At 33.5% G+C, this 15,944-nt stretch overlaps 1 protein-coding gene across 1 annotated transcript in view; it reads right to left on the bottom strand.

The window, feature by feature from the left end:
- Nucleotides 1-8,845: 8,845 nt before the first annotated feature.
- The window catches only part of LOC123662800 (histone acetyltransferase KAT6B-like), a 38,770-nt gene continuing 31,671 nt past the window's right edge, over nt 8,846-15,944 (bottom strand). Inside the window, exons 5-6 of the mRNA XM_045597596.1 lie at nt 10,320-10,421; nt 8,846-9,031 (exon numbers count right to left, since the gene is read on the bottom strand). Of these exons, the coding sequence (XP_045453552.1) occupies nt 8,846-9,031; nt 10,320-10,421 (288 nt within the window). The remainder of the gene's footprint in view (nt 9,032-10,319; nt 10,422-15,944) is intronic.

The raw sequence follows: 15,944 nt of genomic DNA on the forward strand, positions 1-15,944 counted from the left end.
GACTCTGTACCGGGTAGCAATAGAGACACTGTGTCTGGAATAACTGTTCAGTTTTTAGCAAAAGATGTGTTTAAAATTATTACTAAAATGACGAGAGAAAGGTCTCCTGGGCACGATGGCCTAAGTATAGAACATTTTAAATATGCCGGCGAGCATCTGCCTCGTATACTTGCGATGCTTTTAAACTGTAGTCTGGGACATACCTATTTACCAGAAGCGTTAATGCGTACAATTGTAGTACCTGTTGTTAAAAATAAGACGGGTGACACGTCTGACACGAGCAACTACCGGCCTATATCTCTTGCAACTACAGCTGCAAAAATACTTGACAGTCTGCTTAACGGCTACCTCGGTAGGTATGTGGAACTTGACGATGCTCAATTCGGGTTCAGGCCTGGTGTTTCTACAGAAAGTGCTATTTTCAGTCTTAAGCATACTGTCAAGTATTATACTCAGAGGAAAACGCCTGTGTATGCTTGCTTTTTAGATCTATCCAAAGCTTTCGATCTGGTAAATTATGAGCTCCTGTGGGAGAAGCTGAGAGGCACGGGTATGCCGGCGGAATGTACCAAGCTCTTAAATTTTTGGTATAAGCACCAAAAAAATCAGGTTAGGTGGGCGGGTGCCGTGTCGGATGAGTATACCCTTACGTGTGGTGTGAGACAGGGTGGACTTAGTTCCCCCACCCTTTTTAATCTCTACATTAATCAGCTGATTGAGGGTCTCAGCAGCGCTCATGTAGGATGTTATATCGACGGACAATGCGTCAATAATTTAAGCTACGCTGACGACATGGTGCTGCTGAGTCCATCAATCGGAGGGTTAAGAAAATTATTAGATATTTGCGAGTCGTATGCGAGGGCCCATGGCTTAGTGTACAATGCTAGGAAAAGTAACATTCTCGTGTTTAAGGCTGGTAAGCGGTTGCCAGGTCATGTACCGACAATTACCTTAAACGGGGCAGCATTAAGCAGAGTCAACCAATTTAAATATTTAGGCCATATAATCAATGCTGATTTGAACGATGATGACGATATTGAGAGAGAGCGTAGGGCGCTGGCGGTGAGAAGCAATATGCTCGCACGCAGGTTCGCACGTGGTACTGCGGCTGTCAAAATTACTCTATTCCGGGCTTTTTGTCAGTCCTTTTACTCGGGTGGTCTGTGGGTAAGCTACACGCGTCGAGCCTACAGCGCACTACGTATTCAATATAATAATGCCTTCAGAGTGCTGTTGCGGCTACCGCGGTTTTGCAGCGCCTCAGGAATGTTCGCGGATGCTCGGGTCGATGGATTTCACGCGATTATGCGTAAAAAAGCATCGTCTCTGCTGCGGCGCATGAGGGCCAGCAACAACAGCATTCTGAGGACAATCACGGCTCGCCCTGATTGTTCTATTCAAAAGTACTGGATAGAAACAATGACGGGCCAACTAAAATGATTATTATTATTTATTTATTTTTAATTCATCATCTTACTAACAATAACTAACATAGATTATAAGTAAATATTGTTACTAACACACTAATACACTATGGATGTTCACGTCTGAAATAAACGCTTATTATTATTATTATTATAATATTTCTCTCAGATAAGATTGGAAGTAGCAACGATTTGACACTAAGAAAAAGTAACAACGTGTTTCGTACAGCTTAATCGTATTTTTCAAACTCGTAATATATGTAATAAAACTCGTATATATCCAAATCAAAATACAAATAACCTTGTTCAAATAGGCTTTAAAAGCACTTTCGAATCGTCATTTTACAAATTAAAATTTTAAAGTAATTATAATTTTTAAAAGTGAAGCTACCACCGATTCGGAATGTAGATACAGTGAAAAATCGGCAAGGAACTCCGCAGTTACTATTTATTATTCATATTTAACCTGTAACGTCCCAATGTTGGACATAGCCCTCTTTCGCCATGTAGGAGAAGGATTGGAGCTTAATAAACCACGCTGCTCCACTGCGGGTTGGTGGACACTATTCCGCAGTTACTTACTTACAGTTACAGTACTCTTTTAAAAATAATATACATACGAGTATATATAATCTGTATTTTAGTATAAAATTGGTAATATCTTGCATGAATATAGCATGCATGCATAACATGAGATTTGTTACTTTTGACAAATAATTATATACTTATTATTTGCCTCATTCAGTTTCTCTATCCGAGATCGTCGACATAGCAATGGCAGTTAAACTGTGTCGCTCATTATCAACGAAGAATTTCATCCCACGCGGGAAATTGTCTCGTCAGAGAGCCCTACGCATTGGCCTCACTGGGTGTATCGCTTTCTAATTACCATACCCTTGAACGACTTACAATAATGACTTTTGATTATTATTTAAAACTCACTACATTCAACTGATATAAGATCATTAAATTTGCCATGAAACTATATATTATACGATTATTATATTTATATATTTACTAGCTGACCCCGCAAACGTTGTTTTACCATATATGTTATTAATTCCTTTAATCACCCCCCTTTTAACTTAGGGGTATGAAATATGCACAGGCACACAAAAATTCATAAAAATCGGTCCAGCCGTTTCGGTGGTTTAACTAACATTGTGACACGCGCATTTTATATGTAAGATGTGTATGTAAATGTTTATATTTATTTTTTTATTCCGTACGTATGTGTAAATGTATACATAATATAATATATATTCTTATTTTTTACTTATTTATATTTATATATCACCTGCCCATGTGAAAAGCAATATCCATATCATTATCAGGTTGTCTGGAAGAGATTGCTTTTTAGTAATAAGATCGCCTGGTTGTACAATTTGTGACTATAATTGCTTGTATTGTAAATTTTGTTCTTTATTTAAATATGCAATTAGGTATATTATTATTATGATGTGTTAGTACCTGTTAACATAACAGAGTCGTCAGTTCCTGCCATAAAAATGCCTGCTGCTATGCCTGTTTCTTTTGGTCACACCCGGCTGATATACTTAGTTACATTTTTGTTTGAATCAAATGTAAATATATACAGATAATACGAATATATGTTGTTACAACTTACATCCAAACTTGACCAGACAACCCCCGGAACAGAAAACAGAGTCAAAGTTAACTGCTCCCACGGGATTTTCAACAAGTTTTATTTATTTATTTATTTGTTTATTTTCTTACATCTAATATTACAGGCAAAACCAATAATAATCTAATAAGTTCGGTAAGTTTCTTGTAAAACATAATTAATATTGTTGATTTTGATGTATACGTAAATGAGAAATTAACCAGGTTGTTTGTTATACTTCATGGTTTCGATATTTCGACACTATTAAAAGTATCACAAACCTTACGGAGTGGCGAAGATTAGGGAAGGCCTACGTCCAGCAGTGGACTTTTAAGGCTGACGGATGGATGGATACACGGATGGACATTAAGATTTGTCACTACAAGATCTTTTTGTTAGAAATACGAAAGAAAATGTATAAAGTTTGGGTGTTTCGGAGATATAATTTCCAGCTGTTTCTGTTCTGTAATTTTTTCTTATGAATTCTGTACCATATAGGTACTTATTCAAAGTAAATGTTAGTATAAACGCATTGTAAGATGTTTCAATGCAAGTCAGCGCATCACGCCCAGGGGAAATTACAACTGACATAAAAGCTATACTTTCATAATTTTCACTACAGAAAAAGAAACTAAAATATACATTTTTCATTATTTTCTCTTATTTACTATATTTCTTTAAGCTATACACTCTACTAAGTGTTCGAAAACTTTTTTCATATTTCTGTCCTAATAAAGAATCTTTACTAAAAACATATATTTAAAAAATCAATTGCAGTTCTTACTTGACATGTTAATGTAAACAGTGTTGTTATTATTATCACTAGTAGTCGCCCAGAGGTCGAAATCCGACCATAATTAAAAATTTTAATTAAAGAAAACCAAAAAATTATGAAAATAAAGAACCTTTTTTATAAAATTTCAATTTGACTACAGACTTTGACAATCAACAAAAGAGTATAATATGCGCGTGTGTGTGTGTGTTAAATACATCTCGTTACGCATTTACCAGCTTATTCTCTAAGTCAGGCGTGTAAAGTCTCAAATGCTGATAATAGTATTCTCGCAAATAGTCGTAGTTGTTACAGAATCGAAAATTGACGTTATAACTTTATACAGACACGTACCAACATGATACAAGCCATAACACGTGTTCACAGCAAGCTACTTACAAATAACAATGTAATATAAAAGTAAACGAATTATTGAAACGTTTACATGGATACATTATTAAATAAATAAATAAATATTATATAACATACACACACGGTCGTCTGTTCCTATGGTAAGTAACTTAATGCTTGTGTTACAGGTAACAGCCGACTATTATAACTATAATACAAATATTATTATTACACCCAGACTCAGGCGGGAATCGAACCCGCAACCCGCGGCACAGAAAGCAGGGCCACTACAAACTGCGCCAACGGGCTAGTCGAACTAACTTTTAAAGTAAATTCATTAGTATCAAAAGCATCAGTCATCAGTATCAGAGATCTACATGCCTAATTATTGTTTGTGTAATTAATTACATTACTGTTACTTATTTTATTATTATTTTTTTAGTAGGATTTTACCTCATTTTTCAATTTAGCACACATTCAAACATCCGCTCTTATACATCCCACGAGAATAATTTTAGTAGTAATTAGTAGAGCCGTTGTACTAACGTTTTTATGAATTAATGTATAAAAAACGCCTCTCACTAAAGGCGTCACTAGTATATATTATATATCGGAGATAAATAACACACACAGTAAACACCCAACATTTCCCAGATAACTGCAAAAACCTATATAGCCTATATAGCTCCTGGGGGGGATTGGGGATTGAGTCGGCAACGCGCTTGCGATGCTTCTGGTGTTGCAGGCGTCTATAAGCTACGGAAATCTCTTACCATCAGGTGAGCCGTACGCTTATTTGCCGACCTAGTGATATAAAAAAAAAATAGCCTGTAAAAATGTGTGTGTCATGAGCGAGAATCCGTCGAGCATAACATCTAGTGTAGTGACCGCTAACGCGTCGTAAATGCAATAATGTATAAATAGGTACTACATAAAAATATCTATAGAGATAAAATCTAAAAAAAGAAAACAAAAGATTCTTAAACTCGAAACGGTCCGGTAAAATCCTTTCAAATACAGTTATTGTTTACAGAATTTAATTATATTAAGAGACAGCGGGAGTACGAATATAACGCAGTATTATCCCAAGTGTAAGGCTTTGGTTTCGAAATAAAACTCGAGTTTCATGGCACGCCATTATTTCTTATGTGCCGTTGTCTATGAGGACGGGTTTTATCGAGATGTAACCAACGCGTTTGAATTTATAATTATGTTATGAATTTAATATTTCAAACAAGCTGTACTCGCTACTTTCGACTTTTACCCTTTTCCAACCTTGCTCAATTTTGGAATTAAAAAAAAAATACTAATGAGTTCCTCATTGAAATCGTCTCTAATTTCATTTTTATTTATTAAATAGCTTTGATGTAATACACAGATTCTAATATGTGTGTATAGACAAATAAACAAAAAATATTTAATATATAAAATTCTCGTGTCGCGGTGTTTGTAGTTAAACTCCTCCGAAACGGCTTGACCGATTCTCATGAAATTTTGTGTGCATATCGGGTAGGTCTGAGAATCGACCGACATCTATTTGTCATCCCCCTAAGTTATAGGGGGGGGGGGATTAAGGGGGTTAATAACATATATGGCAATACAACATTTGCGGAGTCAGCTAGTATCACTCTATAATTTTATACAACACATCAAAGCTATACTCTTAGTGATAAATAGTTGTAATATGAAATAACATAAAAAATGTAGATTTATTTGTGAACAAAAAAACTTACTTGCTAACTTGGTTTTTAAGTAAAGGAACTTCACTCTTTCTGTAAATCAAAGAAAGTGTAATGGTATTAAAAGACAAGCAAAGCAAGCACTTAAACTACAGCATAGATGAGAGCATAGAATAATCTTGTGTAAGGTAGAGGTACTTCTCCAGTCAGCTACTCCAGATTTTAAGCAAGATGTTTCCTGCCCAGTAATTCTCCAGAAATCCTGCGTCAATACAGTCTATTTTTCTTATTCGCTTCAGCCTGTAATATCCCACTACTGGGCATAGGCCTCTTTCCCCGTGTAGGAGAAGGATCAGAGCTTAATCCACCACGCTGCTCCAATCCGGGTTGGCGGATATATTCTCTACTATGAGTAACGATCGCTATCAGGTGTACATGATAACAACCGGGACCGACGGCTTAACGTGCTCTCCGAGGCATTCCTCGATAAATGGGCTATCTAACACTGTAAGAATTTTTCAAATCGGGCCAGTATTTGCTGAGATTAGCGCGTTCAAATAAGCAAACAAACAAACTTTTCATATTGATAATATTAGTATGGATATAATTACTTTTTTTTTTTTAATTTTTATTATATTTTTAAACGGATGGCTCTCTCCTGCTTGAAGTGATTTTGAAAAATGTTATCTTGCTCGTCGGTCCAGCATCGGATTCTCTGATATTCCAGTAACGGAAAGTGTAATTTTTACCATCCACCCGACCACAAACGCATCATGTTATACCCTTCATAAAATTTATATAAAGCCTTCAATGAAAACCTACCAGTGATATTGTGAATGTAATTTACTGTAACAATATTACAAGTAGGTACGATTTTGGAGTTTATACATATGTATTAGTATGTTTAAAATTATGTTATTTATAATTATGTACTGTGTGTTTTCTTTTTATATAATTTTAACCTGATACAGTGTGTTTTCACAAATAAATTTATTTATTTATTTATTACTACTATTATTATTATTTTATTAAATAACGAAGCAGGTATTTGTTATTGTATCACAGTATGCTCTGAACAGTTATCTTAATTTTTTTTGACAGTAACACGAAGCGGTATTAAAATGGTCTTTTCTGGGATAATATTTATAACTATTTTTTTAATAAAATCCAATAATAATTCTGTTTGCTAGTAAGCGAAAAAAAAACTGACTTCAATTTCATCGACAAGTAATATAAAGTATTAAGACGAACAAAATTAACAAACAGACTAGTCGCCTTTACAATTCCCTATGGTTTCCTTCGATTTCTCTCGGATATCATCACCAGATCCTGGTTTCCTTATCATGGTACCACCGTCGAGATATCTCATTTTTTAACAAAAAAAAAATCATCAAAATCGGTTCACAAACGACGAAGTTATCCGCGAACAGACATGAAAAAAATATATATGATCAAATCGAGAAACCTTTTCCTTTTTAAAGTTGGTTAAAAATGACAGTCAAATTGATAAATTTAAAAATCTTTACTAGCTGGTTGAGGGTTTTATCAATTAAAATTCAGCCTGTAAAGTCCCACTGCTGGGCATAGGCCTCTTTCTCCATGCAAAAGGAAATTATGTGGGCTTAGTGACGTTGGATTTTACGTCGGACATACGCAACTAATACAAGTACAGCGATCATAACACTAAACTTATGATTATTTAAATAGACGTGTGAATAAATTTGTGTTATATAGTAATACCATTTATAATATAACTTTTTATTTAAGTGACTTAAATAAAATTCCATTGTATTTAATTTATTAATTTTATTATAAGTATATGAACACAATTATAATTACAAAAATAATTATTTACAAATTAGACGTATAGCAAAATGAATCATTTTTTTCATATATATTTAACACTAATAAATCACAAATATGAATTCACTTCTATACTTAATACTGATTATAATTACATTTTTTTAACATTTAAAAATGTAAAAAAATGAATATTTTCTTATGGAGAATAAACAAAATATTATTTACAATATAGTATTTAATATGCATGTAGCATCGTCGAGAATTTGATACATTCGTTTGATCCGTATTTCTGCGGTATTTTTCCATTAAAATACGACTTTCGACGTCAGTTTATTTTGGAGTAAAAATAATTTTATTCAATGTTAACAACATTTGTTAAATATTTGGAGATATATAAAAATTGCATAAAAAATAATTTTGCATATCAATAAAGAGATATGTATTTAATATTATAATTATGAATTTAGTAAAAACGTCATAATTTACAGAAAATGAAATATTAAATTTTACACTAAATAATTAACAAATATAAATACATATAAAAATTTAAAATTAATATTAAAAATAAATACGACCAGTGATGTTTCTTAAAAGTAAAAAAACTTAACACAATTATTGTTAATAAACACATCACTAGTAATTTATTTATATTAATATTACACTAATATCACGATTGAATTAAAATAAAACTAATAGTCGATTTTATTACATTTCTTTTATAAATACGATTCAAACTCAAATAAACGCTATTTTAGTAAAAATAAAGTGTTTTTTTAAACAACATTAATTTGTCTAATTATAAAGAACTTTTAATAACGGTTCATGAAGAAATGGTTTAAAAAAATATACTTATCACAATCTGACGTGACTTTTCACAACCTATGCATCGTTAAAATAGCTTAAGCTAGTATGATGACTCCTAATGAGATACCTTGAAATTTTGGAATTCGATTAAGTGTTGAAAATGACAGTGACAAAAATGACTTGAAATTTCATTTTATTTTTTATCTGAAAGCACGACAGTTCTTCATTTGACGAACACTGACGACACACTTTTAGCAAAATATAGCGTCATCGAATAATTATTTGTCGAATACGTCAACAAAACTGACAATCAAATGTTTGATAAAATGTTTCATGATTTATATATATATTTTTTATTTTTTATACAATTACTGTTTCAAATTGTTACCTATCCAAAGTATCGGGGGCCATGTTGGTAGGCATCAGCCCGCCTGTCAATAATGACCAAGTTGGCATTCTTGGCGGGATAGCCGTGGTGGTAGACCCACTTCTTACCGCTGTCGTGACCTTCTGCCTTGTGGTGACTTTTGCCGTATTTCACGTGTGAATCGTGACCGCCTGACGTTTTGTGACCCTGAAAAATAAGTTTTGGTTAAATTTTTGGCATTATTTGTGATTTTTATTTTGATACAACTAGCTATTGTAAATTACGTGTTAATAATTTTTTTTTTGGCCATATGATAATGTAACCCGCATTGGAGCTGTATGGTGGATTAAACTCTGATCCTTTTCCTACATGGGAAAGAGGCCTTTGCCCAGCAGTGGGATATTACACGCTGAAGCGTATATGATAAGGTTATCATCTAGAAGAAGTCTAGTATACATACATTATATTACGCGTTTCTGGTGAATTTTGCTCTATTTCACAACCATTTTTTACGAAACATCAATAATACTTAAAGACAGAATAAAGAATGCGGGATGTAGCGAGTTTTCATCCAGACAATTCGACCTTCACACATAAGGAGACGGATATGTTTATGCAACTCATTGAAAGATCCGGTTCAAGGGTCTATTATCGATTCAATATGAAATCCAAGATAGGATATTTGTTATTATTTATTTATTTTATTTATTTATTCTTAATGTACACCGAAATACAGACACATATAAAGAAAGATACAATACAAGATGTACAAAGGCGATCTTATCGCTAAATAGTGATTTCTTCCAGATAACCTTTGGGTATTGGACACGATACAGTAGCAGTGGTTAAGGTGTGCACAAATTAAGGAGTAAAAAATCAATTATGATATTTTTTATTATTTGTCCAAAAACACGTACACTCACAAGAAGCTATTTAAAGTACTTCTTATGGTAGGTTTTCTTATTATATCATTGAATGCACGGAAAAGTTCTGATGTCCATACCCTAATTACAATACACTATAATTATAGGTCCTGGATATATATTAGGGGCCGTCAAGTCAGGAGATGGGAAGATGACTTGGAACAGACAGCGGGACCATTCTGGTTGAGAGTAGCAAGGGACAGGACCCATTGGTAGGAATTGGAGGAGGCTTATGCCAAAAGGCACACCGAACTTAGGGACCTCTTGTAAACCTATGTTTAGGAACAAAAGGGCTATTCATTCATTCATTCATTCTTTCATATATAAGTTACATTTTGTTTGGTTCTGTAGTTACACTTATACTTATTATAGTTGTTTCTAACGTCACTGATAAAAAGTCATCTAAACTAAAAAATCATAAAAAGCAGCATAAATTTGATTTACAATTTAAATATAAGTTAAACAATACATTCTATAACTTTAAAGTTTAATGTATGATAAAAACAAATTAAATACAGTCAAATAAAGTTTTTCATTTTGAATTCGATAAAAATTAATGAAATGAAAGCTACCTTGTGGAAATTACCGTGTCCGCCCTTGGCGAACTCTCCTTTCTCGCCCTGTGAGTGCCCTTTGTACCCGGCGTCAAGCTCGCCCTTCTTGAAATGTCCGCCCTGAAAACAATACGAATATTAATCATTACTGTTGAAGTGTTGTTTAATATCACAGGTCATTAAGACCTGTTATTGTATAGAAGTCAGTCAGTTCTTTATACATTGGTATTTATGTCTTCTCTTTGAATCTTCTGATTAAGCTCCAACCTTATATATGTAATATATGTGTTAATAAACTGATTTTAGTTGATTGATTGAGTTTAGTTGATTTATAATCCAAATTTTTAATAATGCTAGTTACTCAATGACATAAAAAAACGAGTGTGCTTTAAGACCACACGACTGAAACCTTCTATTAGTTGCCCCTACATTAAAATACGAAACGTAACTCTCTCTTTCTTCCTATCAACTTCCGTTCGCCTCACCCGATCACACTTTTCGTAACGCTCTCGTCGCACATTCATCAGCTTACTACCCAAGTGTGCATAAAGAAGTTTTACTTTGAAAATATTTTCGTTTTTCTTTTTATAAATTAAACACGGTGTAACAACTTCCTTATCAGCGAAAAATTTATTGCTATCACCAAATATCAAAATATCTATAATTTTCTGTCATTGACAAATATATAACACTATTTCCATCTCGTATATAAGGTAACTAGCTGAACCCTATGCGCTGCTACGCTTTTTTTTTGGGCGTACCAACTCAGAAACCTTTGTGGGCTCATGCACAACACTTTGCTGAAGATCATGACATGATCAAATGCATAGTTTACGATTCTATAAAAGACATACAGATAAACATTTATTTATATATATATATAGATGAAATAAGCGAGTCACTTTCGTCTTTTGTTTTATTTAAATATCGAACGGTCTTTTATTATTTATACTCTAAGATAAATAACAAAGATCAAGATAGTCCAGACTTTGTCTTTAAAAATTGTTTTGTATTCAGAGACTTTATATCATATAAAGTATTTTAGTAGGCCTCTATCTAGCAGTAAATTTATTGCTAATAACCCTCATTGGAGCAGCGTTGCGAATTAAGTTCTGATCCTCCTCCTACATCTAGAAAGAGGCCTATGCCTAACAGTGGGATATTACAGGTTGAAGCGTTAAGATTTTCGACTACTTATACAGTATAGAATTTTTTTCATCCCTCATTCTTAACGCTTAATTTTTTTACGCAGTAGCGTAAAAAATATTTTAAGTTTAGTTAGCAAACTAGTATAATAAAAAAGAGTAAATAATCCTCTCACGTCACGGATCTTCCTCTGACGTCACGCGTTTCGTTTACTGTATACGAAAGTAATAAAAAACAAAAACCGTACGGATTAGGAATATGCGTGTTTATGCCGTTACAAAACTCAGAGAAAAGTATTAAACAAAAAAAAGAACAGATTTATAAAACATGTCTAAATCTTGGGTAGAGTTGAGTTATGTAAAAAATGATCCTAGCTTTAGTAATAAAAAATTTAAAATGTTTTAATGCGTAAAGAAAGAAGAGATATACACGAATAATATTTAGTATGGTAAGTAAGTTATGCCGTAATTATAACGAAGCAGCTTAGCAGATATAACTAGCATTCTGTATAAAAGGCCTTTGGCCAGCATTCGCAAAATTGCATTATTATTAAGCCCCATTTCTTATATGGCCTTGGGTGGCAGCGTATGGCCCACGAATCGTAAGTTACCGTAGCCCTTAAACGGCTTCAACACCAGAAGCATTACAAGCGCGTTGCCGCTGCGACTCCCGACCCTCCCCAGTAGCTCTGGCCACCTTACTCACCACAGGAACACCATACTACTAGAGACTAGTCATCATCATCTTCCTACCCTTATCCCACTTATGTAGGGTCGGCACAACATGTTTTCCTCTTCCATTCCTCTCTATTATTCGTCACTTCAGTACTTACTCCTTTCTTTCTCATATCCTCACTCACACAATCCATCGCTTTTTTGGTCTGCCGATCGCTCTTCCTCCTTCGACATTAATCCCTAACATTATTTTACCAATATAGCGTTCATCCCTCCTCATTACATGCCCATACCACGCTAACCTATTGCTCCTCATTTTCTCCGTCACGGGTGCTACTTTCAAACTTCCCCTTATATATCCCCTTCATTTCTAATCCGATACTACTAGAGATTCGTATTTTTTTAATATATAACTAAGTCGGTAAACAAGTGTACAGCTCATCTGATGGTAAGCGATTACAGCAGACTAAAGACGCCTGCAACATCAGAAGCATCGCAAGCGCGTTGCCGACCCTACCCCCAATTCCTCCCAGGAGCTCTGGTCACCTTACTCGCCAACACACAACACTGCTTGAAAGCAGTATTATTTAGCTGTGATCTGTAAGGCCGAGGTACTATCGTATGTTATGTATGTTACTACAGTCGGGCTGCTCCATTATTTGTGCAGGCAATTTCCTGCTGAGCCCTAGCTCAGTTAAATTGTTTGTTTTGGTATTCATTTCAGGTAAGGAAAAAATCTAATCAGAGATAATATACACTATTAAGTTACCAAAAGTCTCTTTAATTTTATAATAATTAATAATGAAACAGTGTTTGTGAAGTGCTAACGAGAAATATCTTAAAAGGCGATCATTTATCGAAATAAACCTAAAACTTTTAATAATGTAAGAAGACAAATCTCATTTAATATAAATTAAATTTATAATTCAATATTACTTAATACAAGTAAGTAATAAGTTTAAATTTATTTTATATACAAACTAGCTTTTACCCGCTGCTTCGTTCGCATTGAATTTTTATTTTTTATAAAAATATCTTATGTTAATTTCCACTACGCTGCATTAACCTTGCTTTTCATGCTCCCTGTGGGACCGAGTTTAAAACACAAGGACGCACCCAGCCCAAAAATGAATATTTCAACAAACACAATTATCTACTATGATCAAGAATCTTGAGAACTTGCAACCATCGTTTTTTATTCGAATATGCGAAAATAATCCAGGGCGGTTGAATTATGTAGCTTACAGTAATTTATTCATATAATTCAAAGCAAGCAAGTCAAAACATCTGCTGGTCCTATTTTCGAAATTAATTTGTAATTCAAAACTTGGTATTTGTAAAAGATTTTTGGCTATTACTTACGTTAACAAATTATTTGAACTGGGTATGATGTCGTTCGTAAATCTAAAATCTATTCTAACGTTTGAGTCTCGAAGACTCGTGACCATCAATGCTCCATTAGATATTAGTTAATTTCTTAGTTACTGACCGTGGAATGTATTATTCTATAATAATAAATAAATAATATACTTCAACTTCAGTTATCAACACCAATCTTTAACAGTATTAAAAAGTCCATTAAAATAATATCAAATGAATATTCAATAAGTGTATAATATTAAAATATTCCAGAATGCAGTGATAAAGAAAGAACTAATCGAGAAAATTAATTAAAACTTTAGCCTGAGATCCGATCGTATAATATAACATGACAGCTAAGATCTTGCAGTCATAAATATTTACAATATTCTACATTAAAAAAACCGCGAGCCGATGAGAAACAGTTTGATCAATATTAACACTAATTGCGGGTCTCGTCTACATAAATATTACCCTTGTTGTGTCAGGCTTCGTTTTTTTTTGCGTACGGGCCCATCTGAAGGTAATCGTTTGCCGTTGCACAGAAACGCTTGCGACACCAGAAGCATCGCAAATGCATTGTCGACCTTATTTCCGGCCCAGGAGCTCTGACCACTTCATTCATCACAGGAATACAACAATACTTAAGCGTACCTATTATTTAGCTGTGATCTTCTGTAAGGTTGAGGTACTTTCTCAGACGGGCTGCTCCAGATTTTGAACAAAATATATGTTGCCTATTATATGTAACCCGCTCCAGATTTTGAACAAAATATATGTTGTTGTAACCTATCTCAAAAAAATCCTGTCCTGAATTAAAAGCCTAATAATTTATTAATCAATAAAGGCTTCAAAATGTTAATACAACTATATCCACCAGGTCGTAAAAATATACGGCTTAAAGATAAACAAGCTCGGCGCATATATACAAGAAGATAAAAAAAATGTTAAAAATATATTTTTAAAAATACTTTAAAACTTAAAAAATCTCTAACTGAATAGCTTATAAAACTAAATTATCAAAAGACTGAGGCTTTACTTGGAGTAATTACCTAAAAATATACAAAAAACACAAAACACATACGCACACACACGCACACACGCACACGCACACACACACACACACACATACACACGCAGAAACACGCACACACAAACACGCGCGCGCGCGCCAAAAACATAAAAAACTCAAATAACATGAATACACTCTTTTTGTGACTGAATTGTGATAATACTAGTTTTTAATTTTACAAGTATGTACATAGAAGAGCGAGACATCCTGACACAGATAAAATACTTACTTAAATGGATATCCCAGCAATTGTTTCATATTACGTAAACGTTTTTCTGAATAACTAGTTCTTTTTTTTTTATAAGATATAAGTTCTGAATAAAACAAAAAATTTAACAGTAGCTGTTTGATTTCACAACTGGAATAATGGATTAATAGCTTTTTGTTAAAACTGTTTAGTTCTTGACCCGAATTTTTTTGAATTAATCATTAAGAAAACATGATTTCGTCTTTAAATAGTGACCTTGAGAAGATTAAGTGGGAAATTGATGAAAACTGTTTCATCACAAGCGAACCAGGTTAAGAGACCTAGTTACGAAAATAGTCAAGTGATATAAATACGAAATAAATACCTGTGAATTTCAAATATACAACAAAGATGTTATAAAGTTGCAAGTTGTTATATCTATGACGGTAACTTTAAGGGCATCCAATTAAATTCGGTCTTTTTCAATCTTCTTATAGTTGAAAGCGACAGTAAGTCAGATTGATAACAGGCTACAAAACTTCGTGCATCTCATTTATTATTTAGGAAAGCAGAAATCACAATTGCAATTTCTATTTAGTCCATTTTAATTTAATTGATACCAGTAGGGTAGCAAATAAGATTTCGATCCACCTAATAGTATGAGGATACTGTATAACGCCTACACCACCAGGAAAGTAAGCGCGTTGCCGACCTTACCCTCGATCCTTTCTAGGAGCTCTAGCTACCTTACTCAAGACAGAAATACCACAACTTGATAGCAGTAATATTTGACTGATATGACTGCATATATTTCCTGTCGCGACCTACCTCAGTGAATACTTCAAAAACTTACTATCAACTATTAATTTTGTAAATAATTATAAACAGTATTAAAAAATACGCGCCCATGAAAGTATAATATCAAAAGTTAATTAAATTAAACTACCCTCATTATAAGATAAAACAGAACTTGTTCAAAGTGCGCTGACGTGGGTGTTCTAATAACATTAACTATTATTCATTAACTTAGTAAAATTCAATTTGTTAATAATTATAAAATATTTGAAACGTAACTGGTAATTTACTTGTCTAATAATTCGCCTAATGTACTCAAGCGATATACTTGACATTGGACTGGATTTGCTTGGAAAACATTGTATGCATGAGTATGAAATATGCACTGCTGACATTTTATTAAAAAAAAA

The sequence above is a fragment of the Melitaea cinxia genome, chromosome 19 (genome assembly GCF_905220565.1).
Source record: "Melitaea cinxia chromosome 19, ilMelCinx1.1, whole genome shotgun sequence".
NCBI classification, from domain to species: Eukaryota; Metazoa; Arthropoda; class Insecta; order Lepidoptera; family Nymphalidae; genus Melitaea; species Melitaea cinxia.